Raw genomic sequence first — 25,079 nt, 5'->3', positions numbered from 1 at the left:
GCACTGCAAGTGCACTTAAAAAGTGCAGTCGCTGTAGATCTGAGGGAATGCTCTGAAATGAGGTGAAGCTCTGTTGATTTTATCATCCAATCGTGTACGAGCTAAAATGCTGTTTTTTATTTATCTTGCTTGTCCCCCCCCCTCGAAACAAGAGCGACTTTACTTCCAAGTGCACTTGTAGTGCAAAGTGGATTTGCCTCTAGTAAATAACCCGCAATATGTCCCTGCTGTAAATGGCAGTCAGCCGAGGCTCTGAAAAAGGGTCTTCTAATTGCAGACAGTTTGACAACATAAAAAAGTAGGTATGATCATGTCTGTTTAGGTAATCATATGATATAACTTTAGACATGTCTTCGGGAATTGACAGTATAATGTTCTTTGCTTTGCAATACAGTCCTTATAGTATATATATATATGGCCCCATTTTTAGACAGATTTGGTCGTGTTGGAACCAACGTGTCCACAATTTAGATCTTGCCTGGAATAAATAAGTATTAGGGTACCTTAATTATTCAGCCTGATTTATCTTCTATATGAACTCCCAGTTTTAATACCTTTTTTAGCTTACAGCAGTTAAAAAAAAAAAAAAAAAAACATGTATTAATGTAGAATTGTCATTCATTGCCTGATGATGATGTGATTAGTTGTATATTATAATTGTATTGTCCTGTATTAAGTTTATTTGATGGTCTCCTCAGCCGCCTGGCTATAATTGATCTTTCTGGAGTCCTCACGTTTCTGGATCTGGAGACCACGAACTCTTATGACACAGGGCAGCAGACAATTGGAGAGCAACTGAAGTTTGAGCGCAAGGATGTCTGGGACATGAAGTGGGCCAATGACAATCCAGACTTATTTGCAATGATGGAGAAAACCAGGATGTATGTTTTCAGGAACCTGGATCCAGAGGCATGTATTTCCAAATTGCATCACAAAAACTGTTGTCTATATTTTAAGAATTCTAGTATGAGAATAGGAAGAGCACACAGACACAATAAGTATTGCATAGGATAATTTAGTTTTGAGTGTTAGGGGAAATTAGGAGGAGATATCTCTGCCAAAGCTAAAAGCAAAGTTTGAATCTATTTGGCTATCTGGCTATGATGAAGAAACTACTGACACATGAATACATTAGGTCTTAACTTAGACTGCAAGGGAAATACGTTGGATGTGTTTGGAAATGCCTCTCGTTCATTACAGAGGAGTATACAAAAGAGGTTCCCAGACCATCAGATTTCCAATAAAGAGTATGGAGGTAGAGGGGTGCCCTTTTAGCTGTACCTGGGTAAAATCGTAATCCTTAGGCACATAGGTGGCGTACATGCAGGCGTCTTAAAGGCTTAACTTGCAAATATGGCATTGATGCCTTATGGATTGATTGGCTGACTTCTTCTGAAGGCCATACAACCCACAAATAGACTGTTGTATATTGGTGACTTAAACTGATCAATTAAGCATCAAACTATTACCTCAAACACAAGTCAAAAGGAATTAATAATTCTAGTTTTTATATAGAATCAATTTCATATATATTTTTTTATTTTAAGATGTTGTTTATTTCAGGAACCCATACAAACGTCAGGATATATCTGCAATTTTGAAGATTTGGAAATAAAATCTGTTCTTTTGGATGAATTATTAAAGGTTTGTATATTGTAAATTAAGGGCACATCTATTTTAATATTGTTTACCAGAAAAATTGCACCTTTTAGCATTAAAGTGATTATAAAGGTTTCCGTTAAAAAACTAAAAATAACAACCATGTCATACTCACCTGCGCTGTTTATTGGTTTTGCACAGAGCAGCCCGATCCTCCTCTTCACGGGAGCTCCTGGCCCCTTCCCCCTGCCGATTGTCCACAAAGTAAGCAGCTCGCTATGGGGGCACCTATGCAGGCTTGCTTCTGAGATGCTGTTCTGTGTGTCCATTCACACAAAGAGCCATAGTTCGCCCCCCCTCCTCATTGGCTCACAGGCTGTGAGTGACAGCAGTGGGAGCCAGTGGCTGCCGCTGCTTCCTCAGCCAGTGAGGAGTGGGAGTCTTGTGCACATTGCCGGATTGAGATGGGGCTCGGGTAAGTATTAGGGGGGCTGCTGCTCAGAGAAAGTGTTTTGCCTTCATGCTTAGAATACATTAATCACATCAATACTGGGCACTTTCGCCCCCTTCCTTCCCGGACCAATTTTCATCTTTCAGTGCTCTTGCACTTTCAAGGACAATTGCGCGGTCATGCTACACTGTACCCAAATTACATTTTTAGCTTTTTGTTTGCACAAATAGAGCTTTGTTTTGGTGGTATTTATTCATGACTCCGGTTTTTATTTTTTGCAATATAAGCGAAAAAGGAGCGGAAATTTGGAAAAAAAACTATATTTTCTTTCTATTTGAAAAGAAATCCAATAAAATCGAATTTTGGCTTACATTTAAGCCAAAATGTATTCTGCTACATGTTTTTGGTAAAAAAAAATCCGTTAAGTGTATAATAATTGGTTTGTGTGATCACAGACAGATGTACGCAAATGATCATGTACAGATGTGCACAGGTGATCATGGATAATCATTGGGACATGTGATTTTAGTGGGACATATGTGGGGGACAGGTGTTTTTATTATTTGGGGACGTGTTTTGGGGACATTTTGTGGGGACATGTGTGTGTTTACATTGTGTGTTTACACTAGGTTGGTGATCAGTGAGTAAAAAGCTGTAAAAAACAACGCATACTCACTGATCACCAGCCGGCTGCAGCGTTCCGCTCTCTCCTCCTTACCAACAACTTCTGTGTGAGGAGAGGAGAGCCGATTACCTAGCAATTGGCTCTGTGTTTACATCACATGACGGCTGTGATTGGACATGGGCGTCATGTGATTAGGAGGGCCAATCACAGAGCCCTCCTGGCAATCGTAGATGCCCCGTGTCCGGGTAATGCGAGTACATCGGGATTGCGTGCGATCCCCCTCCTTCTGAAGGAACGTTCCTGAATGTCCACTCAGAAGGAGAGAGTGCCCGCCCGGCCTGTTTATGTACACTAGACGGGTGGGAAGTAGTTAAGGTAAAAAAAATCTTGAGCCTTTACAACCACTTTAAGTACCGCTCATGGCTGTAAAGAATTTACAATGTAAGAGAGCCTGATATCACTTACATTGATGCACCTAGGTGTTGAGTGACCCTGAAGTCAATCAGAGGCTATCCTACTAGAGCTGCTATGTTATACACGTAGACTTACACAGGATTACAAAGGTCTTTTTTATTTTTTCTTCTGTTTCAATAAGTTTATTGTTTTGAAAATGAACTTAAAGAGGAAGTAAGCCCGGATGAGTTTACTTCCTCTTTCATTCCCTGCAAAGGTAAAGCATAATGGACTACTATGCATCGCATAGTAGTCCATTATGTGTCACTTACCTGACACAGGAGCCAGCGATGTCACCGCTGTCCCCTGTAGTTCCAGAGCATCCATCTTCTTGGTGGGTCTCGCTGCTCCGCCGCTGTCATTCGGCAAAGCCGCGATGACGTCACTCCCGCGCATGCGCACGGGAGCCGCCATGCGCGGCATATTCGCCGTTGACGGCGGCGCGCTCAGTGCGCCAGCGCGCCGCTGTCTACTGCGCATGTGCCATAGACAGCGGTGCATGTCTTTCGGCAAATATCTCCTAAACCGTGTAGGTTTAGGAGATATTTCTTGGACTTACAGGTAAGTCTTAATCTAGGCTTACCTGTAGGTCAAAGTGTGTTGTAAGGGTTTACAACCACTTTAAGAATTCAAGCAAGCATAGGAATCACCCAGATTACAACAGTCTTTAACCACTTGTCTGTATATCCCTTCATTACTAGGACATTTTTCAGTGCTGCGAAAGTTTGACTGACAATTACTCAGTAATGAAAAACTGTACCCATATGAATTTTTTTATATTTTTTTTTTTACACCGTTTTTTTTTTTTATTGTTGTAGTGGAAGAACTAATCTACCTTCTCTACCACCTTCACTAATAGAATTATATTTTAATATTACAGATGCACTTTAAATGAATGTACAGCAGAGTGCTTGTTTCCATCTATTTCTAAAGACTACAGAACACCTCTTCCCTATATGTATAGAGGAGAGAAAAGAGATGTTTTTCTGTAGTCCCAAAACACTTCCTACACTAGGAGGCAATGCTTTATCCTCCATAGATATAATATATAAGTAAGGAAAGAATTTTCACATGAGGGACTGGAAGTATGTTAGTGGCATGTTCACTAGGTGGAAATAAAGGAAAACAACTCTGAAAATAAAAAGAAAACTAATACAGAGATCGCAGCTAAGAACTGCAAATTGCAATGTATTAAAACTTTGTTTTGGGTTTAGATACACTTTATGTTCAGTAACCCTTAGCAAGAAATTAGCATTTATCTGTCGCTGATCTGTCTTCAGCAGAGTGAATTATGTTTGGTTGCAACGGGGAGCTACTATATCTAAGAATTCTTACTTTTTATTTTTAAATAAATGATTCTCTATTTTGTAGTTTCTGCTCAGCTGGTCTGAATGTCTATAACCTAATGCATTTAGGTTATTGTGTATCATTTTAAAGTACCGTATATACTCGAGTATAGGCCGACCCGAGTATAAGCCGAGGCCCCCAATTTACCCCCAAAAAACTGGGAAACCTATTGACTCGTGTATAAGCCGAGGGTGAGATATGCCTGTCCATCCCTGTGTGTGTGTCCATCCATCCATCCATCCCTGTGTGTGTGTCCATCCATCCATCCATCCCTGTGTGTGTGTGTGTGTCCATCCATCCATCCATCCCTGTGTGTGTGTGTGTGTCCATCCATCCATCCATCCCTGTGTGTGTGTCCGTCCATCCATCCCTGTGTGTGTGTCCGTCCATCCATCCATCCATCCATCCCTGTGTGTGTGTCCATCCGTGTGTGTGTGTGTGTGTGTGTGTGTGTGTGGCCTTGTGTGTCCAGCCTACCTGTGTCCCCAGCCTCCGTCCGGTCCCGAGCCTCCGTCCGGTCCCGTCCCGTCCCGAGCCGAGCCTCCGTCCGGTCCCGTCCCGAGACTCCGTCCGGTCCCGTCCCGTCCCGAGCCGAGCCAAGCCTCCGTCCGGTCCCGTCCCAGGATCACCGCTCTTCGTCGGCGCCCATTTTCCTGTTCAAATGCCGCGCCTCCCTGTCTGTGATAGGCGGAACACAATTTCCCAGCAGTCTGTGTTCCGCCTATCACGGCCATCCTTTCATCCTCGTCCGTAGTACGAGGATGAGCGGATGTCCGTGATAGGCGGAACACAGGCTGCTGGGAAATTCAGTGTTCCGCCTATCACAGGCGAAGGCGGAGCCGGAGGCGCGGCTTTTGAATTAGAATAGAATGGCCGCTGTCTGTCTGCTCGACACGCTGATCGAGCAGGCAGACAGCGATGACTCGAGTATAAGCCGAGGGGGGCACTTTCAGCCTCAAAAAAGAGGCTGAAAATCTCGGCTTATACTCGAGTATATACGGTATATGTAAACCCCATCAATGAACTTCTTTTATTTACTTTCTTTTGGTCAATAAAATATACCACTGAAAGAGTTTTATTATACAGTGCTTTCAAACAGTATTCATACCCCTTGACATTTTCCAGATTTTGTTTTCATGTTAAACCAAAAATGTAAATGTGTTTTATTGTGATTTTTTTATGATAGACCAACACAAAGTGTGAAATGGAGGGAAAACCATATGGTTTTCAAATTTTTTTGCAATTAAATATGTGAAACGTGTGGCGTGCGTTTGTATTCAGCCCCCCTGAGTAACTACTTTGTAGAACCACCTTTCACTGCAATTATGCTGCAGGTCTTTTTGGGTCTCTACCAGCTTTGCACATCTAGAGAGAGATTTTTGCCCATTCTCTTTGCAAAATAGCTCCAGATCTGTCAGATTGAATGGAGAGCGTCTTCGAACAGCAATTTTTAAGTCTTGCCACAGATTCCCAATTGGATTTAGGTCTGGAGTTTGACTGGGCCATTCTAACACATGAATAAGCCTTGATCTAAACCATTCCATTGTAGCTCTGGCTGTATGTTTAGAGTCGTGTCCTGCTGGAAGGTGAACCTCCACCCCAGTCTCAAGTCTTTTGCAGACTCTAATGCCATGTACACACGATCGGATTTTCCGATAACAAAAAAAATTGGATTTTTTTTTTTCGAAGGATGTTGGCTCAAACATGTCTTGCATACACACGGTCACACAAATGTCGGAAATTCCGAACGTCAAGAACGCTGTGATGTACAAAAGAGCAAAAAAAAAGGACGTTCAATAGCCAGTGTGGCTTCTTTGCTTGATTCCGATCATGCATGAGCTTTGTGGGACGGACTTGTGTACACATGATCAGACTCTCCAACAACAAGTGAAGTTGTCAGAAAATTTGAGAACCTGCTCTCAAACATTTTTGGCCGAAAATTCCGATAGCAAATGTTTGATGGAGCATATTCATGGTCAGACTTTCTGACAACAAGCTCACTTCAAACATTTCCCATTGGAAAGTCCGACCATGTGTGCGCAGCATAACAGGTTTTCTTCTAAGTATGCCCTGTATTTGGCCATTTTCCCATCAACTCTGACCAGCTTCCCTGTCCCTGTTGAAGAAAAGCATCCCCACAGCATGATATTGCCACCACCATGTATCACAGTGGGGATGGTGTGTTTAGGGTGATGTGCAGTGTTCATTTTCCACCATACATAGCGTTTTGCTTTTAGGCCAAAACGTTCCATTTTGGTCTCATCTGACCAGAGCACCTTCTTCCACATTTTTGCTGTGTCCCCCACATGGCTTCTCGCAAACTTCAAACGGGACTTCTTATGGCTTAATTTCAGCAATGACTTTCTTTTTGCCACTCTTCCATAAAGGCCAGATTTGTGGAGTGTACAACTAATCGTTGTTCTGTGGATAGATTCTCCCACCTGAGCTGTGGATCTCTGCAGCTCCTCCAGAGTTACCATGGGCCTATTGGCTGCTTCTCTGCTTAATGCTCTCTTTTCCTGGCCTGTCCGTTTAGGTGGACGGCCATGTCTTGGTAGGTTTGCAGTTGTGCCATTCTCTTTCCATTTTTGGTTGATTGAATGAACAGTGTTCTGTGAGATGTTCAAACCTTAGGATATTTTTTTTATAACCTAACCCTGCTTTAAAAATCTCCACAACTTTATCCCTGACCTGTCTGGTGTGTTCCTTGGCCTTCGTAATGCTTTTTGATCACTAAGGTACTCTACCAAACCTCTGAGGGCTTCACAGAACAGCTGTATTTATACTGAGATTAAATTACACACAGGTGGACTCTATTTACTAATTAGGTGACTTCTGAAAGCAATTGGTTTCACTAGATTTTAGTTAGGGGTATCAGAGTAAAGGGGGCTGAATACAAATGCACACCACACTTTTCACATATTTATTTGTAAATAACTACTCAACAGATTTGTGGAGGTTTTTTTTCAGACTTTTGTAAGCCATATTTAAATGTCCAGAACACAGTTTGTAACATTGTCATTGTTGGTTTTCCTATTTAGGATCCCGAACACCCTAACAAGGACTATATCATTAATTTTGAAATCCGGTCATTGCGAGACAGCCGAGCTTTAATTGAGAAGGTCGGCATCGAGGATGCATCCCAGTTTATAGAGGACAACCCTCACCCAAGGCTCTGGTAACTAAAGATGTTAATATACATTTTGTAATGTTTGATATTTATCAAATACAGCTAGGTCCATATATATGTGGACATTTTCATACTTTTGGCTTTGTATGCCACCAGAATAAAATTAAAGCAAAACAATCCAAATTAATTTTGAAGTGGAGACTTTCAGCTTTAATTCAAGAGGTCGAACATAAATATCAAGTACAAATTTTAGGAACTGCAACCCAATTTTCAGGGGCTCAAATGTAATTGGACAAGTGAATATAATAAAATGTTCATTTTTAATATTTTATTAAGAATAATTTTACTGGCAATGACTGCTTGAAGTCTGAAACCCATGGACATTACCAAAGACCTGGGTTTCTGATGCTTTGCCACTAACTGCAGCTGTCTTCAATTGTTCTTGGTTTGTGGGTCTTTCTGCCTTTTTAGTTTTGCCTTCAGCAAGTGAAATACAGGCTCAATTGGGTTGAGATCAGGCGATTAACTCGGCCATTGCAAAATATTCCAGAATCGTCCATCTGTACTGTGAAGCACCTTCCAATCAACTTTGCTGCATTTGGCTGAGTCTGGGCTGACAGTATATCTCTAAAGTTTGGTTTGTTGGTGCCTGTAGGTGGCAATAAGGCACCTAAAACAATAAAATTGTGCCATGTCCCACAAAGTATATGGTATTTGCAATGTTTAGAAAGATGGACTTTAACCACTTCAATACAGGGCACTTTCGCCCCCTTCCTTCCCAGCCCAATTTTCAGCTTTCATCGCTCTAGCGCTTTCAGTGACAATTGCGTGGTCATGCTACACTGTACTCAAATGACATTTTTATCATTTTTGTTTGCACAAATAGAGCTTTATTTTGGTGGTATTTATTCACGACTCCGTTTTTTATTTTTTGCGATATAAGCGCAAAAAAAGCAGAAATTTGGAAAAAAAAACAATATTTTCTTTTTTCTATTTTAAAAAAAATCCAATAAAATCAAATTTTGTCATAAATTTAAGCCAAAATTTATTCTGCTACATGTTTTTGGTAAAAAAAAATTCCGTTAAGTGTATAATAATTGGTTTGTGTGATCACGGACATATGTACGCAAATGATCATGTACATATGTGTGCAAGTGATCACGTACATATGTGTGCAGATAATCATTGGGGCATGTGATTTTAGTGGGACATATGTGGGGGACATGTTTTTATTATTAGGGACATGTGTTTTTATGATTGGGGACATGTGTGTTTTGGGGACATATGTGGGGACATTGTGTTTATACTGTGTGGTATGTTGTGTGTTTACACTAGACTTGTGATCAGTGAGTAAAAAGCTGCAAAAAACAGCTCATACCCACTGATCATCAGCCAGCTGCAGCGATCTGCTCTCCTCTCCTCAGCGATGACTTCTGTATGAGGAGAGGAGGAGCCGATTGCCTAGCAACTGGCTGTTTGTTTACATCACATGACGGCCGTGATTGGACACGGCCGTCATGTGATCAGGAGGGCCAATCACAGAGCCCTCCTGCCGATCTGAGATGTGCCGTGTCCGGGTGACACGAGCACATCGGGATCGCGCCGCTGCGCGGGCACACGCGCGCGTGATCCCACTCCTTCTGAAGGACGTTCAGGAACGTCCTATCAGAAGTAGACTGCTCCCACCCGGCCGTATATATGCATTGGCCGGGTGGGAAGTGGTTAAAGGAACATATATAGATTTTATAACAAAATTAATTTATTAATATACATATATATCACAATACATATATAGCGTTGGACTACTTGTGTTTCCTCTAATATACAGACAAGATATCAGTCCTGTGTGACAATACTGAAGATGCGTCCACACGAGGGTATACTCTTAGTTGGGATTCCACTTATAGATTAAAAACAGTTCTGCTCTACATGTTTCGCGACTATAACCATCGCTTCTTCAGGAGCTGGAATGTTTCTAGATAGAAAAATATTTTTACTAACAATATACCATATAAGACAACTTACAATTATAAAATAAAAATCTAAACAAATTGCTGTAAAAAATATGTTTAATGTATGTAAACAATATATCTGAACTCACTTGCACCATAGGTACCAGACAACAAGACCCTTCCAAAAATTTCATGTGGATTGCTATATGCGAGGAGTGGTATATTTGATGCTCTGCTCTGCCAGTGTGGAGCATTTTATGTAGGGAAAACAATCCGCCAGTTCAAACAACGGATCTACAACCACATATACTATTCACAATACTCCAAAATTATTACCATTGTTAGCCGCCACCTGGGTCTTTATCACAAATTTAATACTGCCCTTGTGCGATTTCTAGTACTAGATGTGATACTTCAGGACCCACGTGGCGACAACTAGGATAAACGCATTCTCCAGAAGGAGACTTTATGGATTGAAGCCACCAAATCACCTGGCATCAATGAAGTTTTATCATATAGACCATTTCTTTGATTAAGCCCGGTGATATGCCCACTATTGGTACCCAGTCATGTATTTTCAGAATAATAGTTCTTTATTTGGCATGTTAGTATAAGGTGGGCCCTGTACCTAATTTCTTTGGATATTACTTGGCTTGAAGGCTTAGGAGGACTCATTATCTTGGTCGACCATCTGGGTATTCCTCCAGGGATGTCACCTATTGGTGCCCCCATGGAGGCACTCAGATATCCTTAGGCACGAATATATGCAATCAGGGCCCTGATTGCAAGTTTTATATACACTTGCTGACCGCAATACCTTCCTTCACCATTGGGGGCCACTCCTAATGTTGCTCTCTGATGGATTTCTTTCTTGTTTGAAGCCTTACAATGGCCTGTCTCACTTGCATGGAATGCATAATGTATGTTCACAGCAATAGATTCCAAACGCAAATACCACACTTAGCATCAACTTCCAGACCTTTTACCTGCTTAATTGATGAATAAACAACGAAGTAGCCCACACCTGGCCATGAAACAGCTTTTGATTCAATTGTTCAGTTACTTTTGGCCCCTTGAAAAAGAGGGAGGGGGTGGGGGTGGCTAATCTTAAGAGCTGTAATTCCTAAATCCTTCCTCTGATTTGGATGTACATACCTTCAAATAAACTCGAGAGTATGCACTTTCAGCCCATATCCATTATATAACTATAGCTTGAAAATGTTTTGGTAAATACCTTAAAAAAAAAATCAAAAAATGTGCCTGTGTCCAAATATATCTATGGACCTAACTGTGCATAGTATTTAATTTAGTCATTAGTTTGTTAATTTAGGATCTACATATTACACAAACGTTTTCAAAGAGTACCCATCCCCCTGCATCCAGTTACACTCATAAGACCTAGAGAGGGATTATGGCGATCGGCCAGCATCATTAAACGGATCAGAACGCACATAAAGTCAAGTGGGTAATAAACTGTGAAAAAACTGAAAAAAACATCGGAAGGTATTACAAACAATGTGTGTAAACGCGTATGCAGAAATGCACTCAGAACACTAAAATTGTGGTTTGAAAAAGCATCCAATGTATGGCATTAGAAATAAGGACTAGGCCCTATTTAAGACCTCAAGTGGAAACATGATATCTGGGATAAGCTAAGCTTAGATCTGTGCTGCATATGTACAGACTGTACAGTACAAAGGATATGAGCACATGATATACAACAGAGAGAAACATGGCAAACATGGACAAGGGACTTATGGAGATCAACAGGCAGAGTAAAGGAATACAGTACAGTGACAGGCTGGAACTATGTTATAACACGTTGACTTTATGTGGCTTTTTTTATACTCAAAATGTAGAAAAAGGTGCATCTGTATGTTTGTTTGTTTTGTCTCTTTTGGCGACATTTTCCTCACTTCCTGTCCCAGTGTCTAAACTGTCAGTAGAAGTGAGGAGAAATCTGCCCAGGGGCACAGAAATGAAAGTGATATAACCTACATACTGTTATAACGATTCACCATTTTTTCCAATACAAAAAGTAAGAGGCATTTACAGTATAGTAGGAAGCAATGGTCTCCAAACTGTGGGCCACAAGCCATATGCTTGCTTTTGTCTGGCCCTTGGAGTGCTATTCCTCCCTATGATAAGAGGCACTATTCCTTCTATTGACACCAACAATGGGGTATAATTGTACACACTGATATAAATCATGGAACACTATTTCTCCCACTGACACCAAGGATGGGTCAATGTTTTTCCCAGTCATACCAATGATGAGGCACTATTCCTTCTATGGACCACAGTGACTCGGGTCATTATTCCTTCCACTGACCCCAACAATGCAGCATAATTCCTCCCACTGACACCAATGATGAAGTCAGTATTCCTCCCACTGATATCATTGATGGAGCATTATTCCTCCTCCTACTGACCACAGGCACTATATCATTTTTTTGTTGCTCCCACTGACTACTAAGCTTTGTGCATTGTTTAGCACAGTCCAGACCCCTAAAGCCTGAAGAACAGTAAACTGGCCCTTTGTTTAGAAAGTTTGGATATCTTCTAGTTAGGGAGATCGGTGGTCTAATCTCCATTCCCTGCACATCAGAACGTTATTATTAGAATACTCGTCATTCTTTTTAGAAGTAATGCCAGTTCCATGCCTTAGTAATACAATCTTTATATTTACTTTCTAACTTGCATCGAGAATTGGACAGCTGGAATTTGATTGGCCATTATGGGCAAGCCTCCGCTTTATCATTTGCTTGGCTTTTTTTAATTCTCCAGGCCAAGAAGACTTGACTTGTTTTGGTTCCTTTTTGGAGTCTGTTCATCTGCTTTCCTGGTAGTGATTTGCTTTGGGTAATGAAAAACTGAAAGCAGTTTGCTGTACATTGAGTAATTTATGGCATTGTTCTTGGATTAAGCAGATGATTTATGCTGTAATGAGCAGAACTGGCTGAGAGGGGATTTGTACTGTATGTGTTACTTCCAGCAGAGCAGTGTGGAATGTCAGATACACTGAGGTCTAGACTGGTGCTGGAATGTCATGTGAAGCCCTAATCATACGCAGCAATGTATTTCATGAAAATAAACACTGCCACAAAGCTGCTTTTTGTTACATGGACACCTTATGTCCAGGTGCTACCCAGGCTATAAAACCATTTCAGCAGTAAATCTATAGTTCAGTCCGGGACTTTAGCCCTCTTATTAGCAGGGAAAGAATAACATTTTTACATTAAGGTATAAACACAGATTTTTTTTGAATTAATAATTCAGGATTTTCCCCCACCAAATAGTGTAACTTTACTCTGCACATAGGTGCATACATGAGCATTACAAGATGGTATGAAAGTCCGATTTATGAAGAGTTGAGCTGTGAGCCATGATCAGATTCTTTCATTTATATTCAGCTAAAATCTGATTGGTGATATGGCCTAAAAAGGTTTACATTTGCCATATGGGTATCTGGGGCAGATATCCAAAAACTTTAGACATTTTCATATATATATATATATATATATATATATATATATATATATATATATATATATATATATATATATATATATATATATATATATATATATATATATATATAATATAATATATATATATATATATATAATTTGTTTTTGTCTTTTTAAGCAGCCTACATAAAGGAAACAGGTGTCTCCCCAACCCCATATATTCAGGTTTTAATGCTCATTTAGTCTATGTGAAATGTAATAGAGAGTATTACTTACCTTAATATGCAGGGTTCTTCAGGCTTGCCCCCTGCTAGTTTCAATATTCATGACCAGTCCTGCAAAGCCGCTTCTCTCTCTGTCCTGTTTGCCAGCATCAATCTTGAACAGTGCAGGACAATCCGCTTCTCTACAGCACTTTTAGACCAGCCTTTCTCAACCAAGGTTTTGTGGAACCCTGTGGTTCAGTTGAAAGTTGCTAGGGATTCCTTGAGCAGTGGCAGATTGATTTCCCACCTGATAGTTCCGGGGGTTAAGGTCATGCTGTAGAGCCTGCAACATGGGACCGATGGATTCAGCTCTTGACTCTCAAGTACGTAATCACAGACACAGCTATAACATAAGCAGAGGTTCCACAGTTTCTAAACCTTATTGGAAAGGTTCTTCCAGGATGCGAGAGGCTGCTCTAGACTAATTGAGCATTGTTTACAGAGCTCAATAGCTCTAATTCAAATTTATCCAGAAAGTATTGAGTCAAACAGGTTATTTATCCCTTATAAGAAGGCTTTGTCCGCAGTTTCGGTGATTCAACTGTTATCTGTTGTAGAGGTTTAAACGTATGGTGTTCCTATATTGCTGAATACAATAACATTTTTACATGAATTTGCATTTTACAGGCGCTTACTGGCTGAGGCTGCCCTACAGAAACTGGATCTTCAAACTGCAGAACAAGCATTTGTACGCTGTAAAGACTACCAAGGCATAGAGTTTGTGAAGCGACTGGGCAATCTACAGAGTGAGCCCATGAAGCAAGCAGAGGTGTCTGCTTATTTTGGCAGGTTTGAGGAAGCAGAGAGGATGTATTTGGATATGGACAGGAGGTGAGATACGAAAACTGTAGGAAAAAAGGGCATTAATATGCTACAACAATCTTAAAATCTTAAACAAAATCTGATCCTTCATGGCTAAAATATTCTATTACAGCATGACCTTATTTCATTTCCTGCTATAAACCCTCTCATCCACCATGAATGTCTGTCCTCATTTTATCTAGTTCTCTGAAATAAGCAATGTATTAATAAGTAAATAGTGTGCAGTGTGTCTGCTATTACCTTTATTAGCTAGAAAAGCCTCATGTGCTCAGTTTCACTTATGGTGTTTACTGGATTCTGACTCTTCCCTAACACATGGTTGAGCTTCGTCAGCTGCCTGGTCCAATGCCCTTATAAACCACTAAAGCTCTCTTTTAATATTGTAATGGAGAGTTTAGCTTTCAAGTCAAATGAAGTCAGGCCCCAGTAATAAAAATAAAGTAAATCAGAGTACCTGATAAGCTTGTCTGGCCAAGTTAGTAGAAGGGGTCTTGTGAGTTTTATTTTATTTTATTTTTTTATTCTTTATTTGTGTTTTTTAACAAAACATACTAGAGATGAGATTCTCAACAAATTCAACAAAACAATATATAGGTTGTCACACCAGTGCTCCTCACCTGACATAGCCAATTGTCAGTACTGAAATGGGTATCTCTCAGGCAATACCTGAATGGGTCAAAGAGAAAACATATATAGCTTACACTATACAAGGTGGTTCAAAAGGGATATCACCTAGGACACACCATAGCTAATCAGGCACCAGGACCAAGTCCTGGGGAGGATGAGGTTGTTGGGGAAGGGGGAGGAGAAGAAAGAGGTGATGGGAAGTGAGCAAGATCTGGGTTCCCACAAGAAGATATCATCCTGAACCACCATGATATCCAGAGCCCCTAATTACATTGGTGAACCTACAATTTCTCAATATTCAGAAGAGCAAGTGAACTCACTCCAATAGAACCGTGTTTTACAGCAACGTTCTGCCTGATGGTTGGCCGATGCTACAAGCGATTCCATTTGGTGGGTTTAATTAACTTTAGCGAACCACAGGCTGATGGGTGTGGCTGCTGCTTCCATAACAGAGGGATGCAAGCTTTTGCCGCATTTGGTATATGTAGTAATAAGGAGCGTTTATACCCCAGCATCGGTGTTAAATGTAACAGTAAAGCCTGTGCCTCTGATGGCATCTGTATGTCAGTTTGAGGATCCAGTGTCAAACTTGTGCCCAGAAATCAGCAAGGCCTGGACAGGACCCGGAGATATGGAGCATGGTACCCTCCTCTTTGCAGCACCTCCAACATAATCGAGAGCTCTGGGCAAACAACCCGTGTAAGGTCGCTAGGACCCTGTACCATCTGGTTTACATTTTGTACCCTATCTCCTTGATTTTACCTATGGCCTATGGGCCATTTGGATAATTAATTCACTTTGATGTTCAGTGAAGGTCATGTGCAGCCCTCGTTCACATTTAGATATTTCGGGAGAGGAAGATTGGCCGGATGAGTTAAAATATGATATGATTGGGACAAGCCATGCCCCATAATTTCTCAAATTCCATAGGGTCAGCGAGAGACTGGACTTCTCCCCAGTTATATGCCACACAGGGGTAGATTTACTAAATCTGGTGCAGCTGTGCATGGTAGCCAGTTATCTTCTAACCTCAGCTTGTTTAATTTAAGCTTTGGCAATAAAACCTGGAAGATGATTGGTTTCTATGCAGAAGTGAGCCTGATTTTGCACTCTCCAGCTTTAGTATATAAACCCCAAGTGTCTAAGTTGCATTGCCTTCCATAAAGAATCTTTTACATAATCATTCTTGGTAATTTCCAGTTGTAATTTTATATGAACAGCATATGACTTGCTGCTGAGCTAAACTTTAATACTCTTTACAGAGATCTTGCCATCAGTCTAAGAATAAAGTTGGGTGACTGGTTCAGAGTGCTGCAGTTGCTCAGAACGGGTGCCGGGGACTCAGACGATGCACTGCTAGAACAGGCCTACAATGCCATTGGTGACTACTTTGCAGACAGACAAAAATGGTATGGATGGGTACATACGATATTTCTATACTATTTTACAGAAGTCCATTTTCAATTGTATACAACTATATATGATATATATATATATATATATATATATAGATATTTTTGTGCTTTATATTATCCTTCATTGTTGATGATGTTCATTCTTAGGCAAACACTTAAATGATCAATAACTAATCAAGGGTACAAGGGTCTCTTTATTAATTGCTAAAAAGAGTGGTGCTTATGGATGACTTTCACATCTCTGATTGAATGGTGCATTACTTACTGCCCTCTAGGTTGTGTGTCAATGCTTTAGGGGACCAGACCCAATGTTCGTTACCTATGTGCCTGAGCCCAAAGTTGGAGCAAGTCTGTGTGAGGACCCTTGCGATTAGGGGGTAGCCCATTACCCATCTATGTCAGCACAGGGCTTCAGAGTGGGAAGAGCGAGTCTGGAGTATAAAGAGAAAATAGTCTTGAGGCTTCAATTAGCATTATGTCTTACTGACATTTCTCTGTTTGTAGGTTGAACGCTGTACAGTACTATATACAGGGCAGGAATCAGGAACGATTGGCAGAATGCTACTACATGTTGGAAGATTATGACGGACTTGAGGTTTTAGCTAATTCCTTACCAGAGAACCATAAATTGCTTCCTGTAAGTTTATCATCAAATTGCTACATTGTATATAGGATAATGTACATTGCTACAAAACAGTACTAAGATGCTTTCTTTTTATTTGCAATAACATTCAAATTTTCAGGAAGTTTTTTTGGATGTACCCCCTTCGCCTAAGTTTCAAGCAGGACTGATACACAAAGTTTTACCAAAAAGTAGGACAATCTCTGGAAAAAAAGCTTTAATCACCATGTATACATTGCTATAACTTATAAATGTATAGGGGATGTAAATGCATGGTGCTCAGGTCAATTGCATTTATAAAGCCCACAGAACTTCTATGTTCTAATATGCTTAAAGTGGTTCTAAAGGCAGAAGTTTTTTTACTTTAATGCAGTGGTCATCAACCCTGTCCTGAGGGCCCACTAACAGGCCAGGTTTTCAAAGATAACTGAAATTACATCACAAGTGATATCATTTTCTGCTCAGTGTTTGCAGTATTCTAGTCTGCATCTCCCCAAGGTAATACATAAAACCTGGCCTGTTAGTGGGCCCTGAGGACAGGGGGTTGATGATCACTGCTTTAATGCATGGGTGCTCAACCTGTGGTCCTCCAGTTGCAGAACTACAATTCCCATGAGATATTGCAATGCTGACAGTTAGGAGCATGACGGGTTTTGTAGTTACGCAACAGCTGGAGGGCCGCGTGTTGAGCACCCATGCATTTTCTGCATTAAAGTGGGAGTAAACACCCTTTATGATTTTTTATATATAGGCAAGTATATAATAAGGCTTACCTATAGGTACAGTAAATATCTCCTAAACATGAACTGTTTAGAAGATATTTAATTTAGATGCAGCCGGTGACTCCCACACGCGTGTGCAAGAATGACATCATCGCCGACTCGGCTATTCATATTGCCGAAGCCTGCAAACCCAGAGGAAAGGAGAGTGAAGATGGAAGCACCTTCAGCGGTGACAGCACGCTGCTGGAGGGCTTTGCTTTCAGGTAAGTCTGTCAAAAACTGCTAGTATGGGATGCATACTAGCACATTAGAACTTAAACTGCCCTGGGCCCAATTATTTTTTTATTTTTTTAATAGCAATGCTCTTAACTATCGCTTTAAGCTAAAAAATAAAACCTTCTGCAAGGAGCCTCCCCTCCTTCCTGAATACTTACCTGAGCCGTTCTTGATCCAGCAATGTGCACAAGAGCAGAAGCTCTCTTGGCTCTCTCCTTCCCCGTTGGCTCAGACACAGCAGTAGGAGTCATTGGCTCCTGCGGCTGTCAATCACAGCCAGTGGGGAGGGAGTGGGGGCATATGGAGTCGGTTCAGGAGCAAGCAAGCATCCACGTGTGCCACCCATAACAAGCTGCACTCGGCTGAGGATGGGGGAGAGGCAAGGAATTCAGGAGTGGGACTTAAGAAGAGGATCGGGGCTGCTCTGTGCAGACAAATTACAGAGCAAGTAAGTATCACATGTTTGTTATTTTTGAAAAATAAAATGTTTATCCTTTATAATCACAAACCTGGGAAATGACATTTGATACATAAATGCACAAGCATCCCTGGATTCAAAACTAAAATGTGATTTTTCTTGCAAAAGACAAGCTTAGTTCTACCTCATTATAGGTCAGTGAGTCCAACCATATTACTTGATCCACATGCTATTAACCTTAAAATTTATATTTGACACTAGATCCACTTTAACCTCTTGTCTACTAAGGTACATTTATAAACGGCCTGGTATATAAGTGGTTAAAACAAGCTCACGGCTGCATTAGAAGTCATGAGCTTGGTGTTTTTTTAACACCAGGTGGCTGTAGAGCTGCCCGATAATTTTTACAACACCAGGGAGGTGCTGCGTTGTCCTTCAGTACTTGGGGTTCTTGGGTCTCCAGTTTCTGTTTCCTGATCTCCTCTGCAATGAACGATCCCGGAAGTGACGTAATTCACATTGTTCACATCGCAGCCTATGCTTGAATAGCTTGAATAAGACAGAGACAAACAAACAGGGACAGACTGGGACACACAGATACAGAAGGTGCAGAAAGACATTGCTGGTAGAATTCTCACCTAAAAATGTAATCTATTGGCAGTACAATAGACTGCAATCATCTACGAAAGATCCACCAACATAAAAGCTAATTTTTTTTTGTAAAGTTATTGGTGTAAGAACAAAGCGAATGAGTTAACTGTGGTTGTGGGTGGGTGTATTTTAATAGTTTGACAAAGTTTTATATTGACAGCATAGACCCCTAATAGATAATTTATATGAAAAATGTGGATTTTGTCATTTGGTTACTACATAAATGTGATCAGCATTTGCTTCTTATTGTTCTTGTCCAGGACATTGCTCGCATGTTTTTGACAGTAGGAATGTGTGAGCAGGCTGTAGCCGCCTTCCTCAAGTGTAACATGCCAAAAGCAGCTGTAGATGCATGCATGCACCTCAACCAGGTAAGCAGTAGTTGCATAGCAGTACACAGATACAGTTTTGTAATCTGTTGCTTATTGAGATTCTAAATCTTCATTCTTACCCTCACTATTTACCTATAGCTGAACTCCATCCTTCCTTGCACACTGTAAGATAATCATAGGGGAGGTTGGGGATTTACTAAAACTGGAGCACAGAGAATCTGGTGCAGTTGTGCATGGTAACCAGCTTCTAACTTCGACCTATTTAGTTAAGCTTTGACAATAAAACCTAGATGTTTTAGTAAATTCCCCCATAGTGTGCATTAGAAGCTATAGCAAGTCAGATAAAACCCTTATTTCCAGGCTGGTATATGTCCTGCATCATCTAGCACTTTGTCCCCAAGCCTTACTGTCACTGGCCCTTCCATTTTCATTCATTTGATTTATTTATCTATTTATTACAGGTACGTGTATAGCGCCATCAATTCATGCAGAGCTTTACATATATGTTATACATTCACATCAGCCCCCGCCCTCAAGGAGCTTACTATCTAGATTTTGGTTCTTTCAGTAATAGGGGGTCTGCATCACATGTTGGCATTACTTAGGACAGTCTGTATGCACTTCTAGAAACTGACATTCATCATGGCATTTTGATATTTGCATAACCCGTCCAAGAGCAGGGTGCTCTGATATTTTTCAAAAAGCTATATATAGCCCCTCACAGCAGCCATAATTTGCCTGCATTCCATAAAGAAGCAAAAAGAGCATGTGATGATGTCACTGAGTCCATAAGAAAGTATATATTGAAAACAGGTTTTATTAAAAAAATTCATTAGCGGTGTTGATAATGGGAAAGGACTACATCTAGGGACTGTTAAAGAATAAGTTCACCTGTGGGAACATGCTACATGTTACACCTGTTTTTAGGATGGAACATGTAACATGTTCCCAATGTTGCAGTACTAATTTTAAAATCAACACAGCCGTGCGGGGCTCCACCCACGTGGCCACATCATTTATTCACACGGCTCTCTGTGTGAATGAACTACAGGCCCTGACATGCTTAGCGATTGTTGTCTTGCAGTTCTCAAAGAAAAACCACGGTGCTGTGGAGCGCCATGGTAGTTCATTCATTTCTTCCTGCCCATATGGGATGTATGGCATACAGATTTACTCACAGGTCTGAAGGAGACCTGCATGGCAGCAGTGATCTTCTGATCACTGGTGCAATGCTTTACAGGCTCCAAAAGAAAAAAAAAAAAATTCTAAACGCTAATTTTTTTACCTGCAAAAAAAATGTGCATTTATAATTTTTTTTCAAAAAGGTGGACTTCTTTAAAGGCATTATTTTACATTTTTATTCTTGTGTATAGATACACTTTAACATTCACCTGCTAATGGTACAACAGGTGTCCATGTTTATGGGTAATTTTTACCCTACATCTATGGTGGAAGATTTCCCTCCAGTAACAGCCGTGTTCCTTTTCAGTTTTTTTTTACTAATATAGGAGCACACAGACTGTTTTTATTGTATACAAACTTTCATGAACTTTATGACCTGCAAGTTAAACTATTGGCATGGAGGTCACATAGACATGCTGTGTGTAGACCTTGGTGCCCTTTCCTCTGAGTATCTTTATGTTGTGTTTGCAAACACAAGAAGTGGGAGCTAGAATTGTCAACACAGGACAGACCGCTGTTGTGCTCTTCTGTATTTCTATGTTCATGGATGGAGAGAATGTCTCCTCTGTGCCTATAGATTGATGTATGGTAAAACAGCTGTTTTCCTCTAGGACTAAATGGTGCTAATCAACCACTTGTAAAATTCCTCCAGCAGCTCCGACGTGCTAAATCCTTATTTCTTAAATATACCTGTCACGCACTGTAGAGTTGAGTAGTTTATCAGTTGATCTGTTTTCCAAAGAAAGAAAAATAGCTTATTAAAGCAGTTGTAAACTGTGGCTGGCTTAAAAAAAAACATATACAAATATTATGGCACTCATAAAAACACACACCCGCCTACCGCTTTTTTCAAGAAATTGAAAAAACTTTATATGTACAGTATTTTAAAAATAATAATACTAAAAAAGAAATGACAATACTATGAGTGTAATCAAGTCAATATGGTACACACGGAGAATGGAGAAGGAGGGGTGGGGGGGGGGGACAGAAAAATTATTTCTTCAAAAAGTATTTTTCTGAAAAGGAAGGAAATAATTTTTCATTGGGGGGTAAAACAACAGTCCAAAAACGACAGCCATCCAGTGGAAACTGAAACGGGTTCCCAATTAATACTGTGAAGAAAAGAGAGAGGTGCCTCTGGGTGTAGAGTTTTACTATGTGAGTGTTTATTAAATATAATTTTTACAGCCAGAGGCGCCTCTTTCTCTTTTCTTCACAGTATTAAAAAAAAAACACCTGTAAGACAGTGGCATAATGTGCAAGTACGCATTGCATACTACCACATTATGAAATACTTATCTTAGAGCGAAGCCCTTTTAGCGCCATGCTGTCACCACTGAGAGGGCTGACTTCTTCCACCGGTCTTTCTTCCGGGTTCACTGGCTCCGGCTGTGTGATTGGCTGGAGCCACGATGATGTCGGCCATCAGGATGCTGGACCTTCAGAACAAATGCGCCGGTGATGTCAGTGGCGGCACCCAGGGTGAATATCTCCTAAGGGGTTCTTGTTTGGGAGATTTTAATTTTACCTATAAGTAAGCCTTATTAAAGGCTTACCTGTAGATAAAAATCGCAATGCAGGCTTTAATACCGCTTTAAGGCCTTTTGAGATCAGGAAATGTGTGCTTTAAGGTAGTAGCAAAACATTTCCAAAACAAGCAAGTAGAGAATGTCTTAGGCAGCATCCTGCTTGAAACAGTAGCAAGTGTAAACTATCCCCTTGTAAAACAACACATTCAATTTAAAATAAAAATGAAAGGCAAAACATTTGTGTTTTTGTGTTCATTGATATAAAAAAACAAAGATTGTAAACCCTCCCCCACCCCCCTCCTTTTTAATACTTGATCGCATTCCCTCTGTTCTTAACTTCTTAAGAGCTGGGGGAGAAGATGCAGCAGTACACTGAGCTTCCTAGAACTGCACAATGGAGGAAAGTATGATATGTTTGTTATTTAAAAAAAAAAAAAAGACTAGGGTTTACAATCACTTTAAGCTGGCCGTATCCTGAACACATTTTGGCCAGTTTATGATGAACTGGCCCATATTCCATCAGTGGGTGGCCCTGTCAATCCCCTCCCTTCCTACATCCCTTAATTGAAAAATGAAAAAAAGTCAGGTGGAGAATTGTTACTTAAACAGTGCGTGGATACAATCCAATGCTGCTGCTGTTTGGGTATTTTGACAGCTGTCAGGGCAGGCTGTCAGAATATAATAGCTGTAGGGAGAGATTTTTCCATTCAGATTGCATAGGGTGGATGAAGAAATATATAACTTTTTTTTTTTTGTTCGGTTTGCAGACTGAACAGACAAAAACTATATTTGTATATCCAGCTTTATTTATCAAGTTGTCTGTGTTGCTTTATTGTAACCAATATGTTTCCTCTCTTTAAAGGAAGTATACTCAGCCTTTTACAGGCTAGTTAGGTAAAGGGGCATTGAATAGGGGTGGGAACAGGTTTAAGATTAGGTACGTTTATTTCGGACCTCTACTTTAAGAAGGCTAATGTGTAAAACTGGGAATGGTTGAATGTATTGTAAGTTTACCAGCTGCATGTATTTGATTTCTGTATAACATGCTATCGCATAACTATAGCTCCATTGTTAAATTCAGAGAGAAAATATGAATTATATTTCACACTTTTGGCTTCTTTCTTACAGTGGAATAAAGCTGTTGAGCTTGCCAAAAATCACAACATGAAAGAAATAAGATCACTGCTTGCCAAATATGCCTCCCATTTGTTAGAAAAGAACAAAACTCTGGATGCAATTGAACTTTACCGCAAAGCTAATCACTTCCTAGAAGCGGCTAAGCTCCTGTTCAAGGTATGTAATGACACCATGTTAGGTCAGCTGCAGCCTTTAATACATGGAGATGAAAGGATAAGTTCACCTTTGCAACATGTTATACCTACAGTATCTCACAAAAGTGAGTACACCCCTGACATTTTTGTAAATATTTTATTATATATTTTCATGTGACAACACTGAAGAAATGACACTTTGCTACAATGTAAAGTAGTGAGTGTACAGCTTGTATAACAGTGTACATTTGCTGTCCCCTCAAAATAACTCAACACACAGCCATTAATGTCTAAAACGCTGGCAACAAAAGTGAGTACACCCCTAAGTGAAAATGTCCAAATTGGGTCCAAATTAGCCATTTCCCATCCCGGTGTCATGTTACTCGTTAGTGTTATAAGGTCTCAGGTGTGAATGGGGAGCAGGTGTGTTAAATTTGGTGTTATCTCTCTTCCTCTATCATACTGGTCAGTGGAAGTTCAACATGGCACTTTATGGCAAAGAACTCTCTGAGAATCTGAAAAAAAGAATTGTTGCTCTACATAAAGATAGCCTAGGCTATAAGAAGATTGCCAAGACACTGAAACTGAGCTGCAGCATGGTGGCCAAGACCATACAGCGGTTTAACAGGAAAGGTTCCACTCAGAACAGGCCTCGCCATGGTCAACCAAAGAGGTTGAGTGCACGTGTTTGAGAGGTTGTCTTTGAGAAATAGACATATGAGTGCTGCCAGCATTGCTGCAGAGGTTGAAGGGGTGGGGGGGTCATCCTGTCAGTGCTCAGACCATATGCCACACGCTGCATCAAATTGGTCTGCATGGCTGTCGTCCCAGAAGGAAGCCTCTTCTAAAGTTGATGCATAAGAAAGTCTGCAAACAGTTTGTTGAAGACAAGCAGACTAAGGCCGCGTACACACGCGCGGACTGTTCGCCCAACTTTGTCTGTCAAACAGTTTCGGCAAACAGTCCGCTCAAACTTAGCATGGACGGACATGGCCACACACGACGGACGAACAGTTTGCTGAAACCGTGCGCGATGACGTGAACGGCACGTACGACGGGACGAAAAATACGACGTCCTATACACTGCATTATAACTTTCGGCGTGAAAATCCTTTCCGAGCATGCGCGCAACTTTGTTTGACGAACAAGCCTACACACGAGCGGACTGTTCGCTGAAACAAGGTTTCAGCGGACAGTTTTTCGGAAATTCCGAAAAACCTTGTCCGTCAAACTGTCCGCTGAAACTGTCCGCTGAAAGCCCACACACGAGCGGACTGTCCGCCCAAACACTGTTCAGCGGACAAAGTTGGACGAACAGTCCGCCCGTGTGTACGCGGCCTAAGGACACAGATTACTGGAACCGTGTGATGAGACCAAGATAAACTTATTTGGTTCAGATGGTGTCAAGCGTGTGTGGCGGCAACCAGGTGAGGAGTACAAAGACAAGTGTGTCTTGCCTACAGTCAAGCATGGTGGTGGGAATGTCATGATTTGGGGCTGCATGAGTGCTGCCGGCACTAGGGAGCTACAGTTCATTGAGGGAACCATGAATGCCAACATGTACTGTGACATACTGAAGCTGAGCATGATCCCTTCCTTTCAGACTGGGCCGCAGGGCAGTATTCCAACCTTATAACGACCCCAAACACACCTCCAACATGACCACTGCCTTGCTAAAAAAGCTAAAGGTAAAGGGGATGGACTGGCCAAGCATGTCTCCAGACCTAAACCCTATTGAGCGTGGGGCATCCTCAAACGAAAGGTGGTGGAGTGCAAGGTCTCGAACATCCACCTTTGTGATGTCCTCATGGAGGAGTGTAAGAGGATTTTAGTGGCAACCTGTGAAGCTCTGGTAAACTCCATGACCAAGAGGGTTAAGGCAGCGTTGGGAAATAATGGAGTCCAGACAAAATATTGAC

At 40.9% G+C, this 25,079-nt stretch overlaps 1 protein-coding gene across 2 annotated transcripts in view; it reads left to right on the top strand.

Annotated features, from left to right (window-relative positions):
* The window catches only part of WDR35 (WD repeat domain 35), a 109,767-nt gene that overhangs the window by 69,136 nt on the left and 15,552 nt on the right, over positions 1-25,079 (top strand). For both annotated transcript variants that reach the window (XM_077488829.1, XM_077488828.1), the window contains exons 18-25: positions 699-909; positions 1,564-1,644; positions 7,517-7,653; positions 13,921-14,124; positions 16,005-16,151; positions 16,662-16,794; positions 19,107-19,217; positions 23,018-23,182. In XM_077488829.1, coding sequence (XP_077344955.1) covers positions 699-909; positions 1,564-1,644; positions 7,517-7,653; positions 13,921-14,124; positions 16,005-16,151; positions 16,662-16,794; positions 19,107-19,217; positions 23,018-23,182 — 1,189 coding nt within the window. The remainder of the gene's footprint in view (positions 1-698; positions 910-1,563; positions 1,645-7,516; positions 7,654-13,920; positions 14,125-16,004; positions 16,152-16,661; positions 16,795-19,106; positions 19,218-23,017; positions 23,183-25,079) is intronic.

The sequence above is a fragment of the Lithobates pipiens genome, unplaced genomic scaffold, assembly GCF_037356315.1.
Source record: "Lithobates pipiens isolate NorthernLeopardFrog02 unplaced genomic scaffold, aLitPip1_a1.2 Scaffold_18, whole genome shotgun sequence".
In the NCBI taxonomy this organism is placed as follows: Eukaryota; Metazoa; Chordata; class Amphibia; order Anura; family Ranidae; genus Lithobates; species Lithobates pipiens.
The sequence above is the reverse complement of the archived record's forward strand: the minus strand, read 5'-3'. Positions and strand labels throughout refer to the sequence as shown.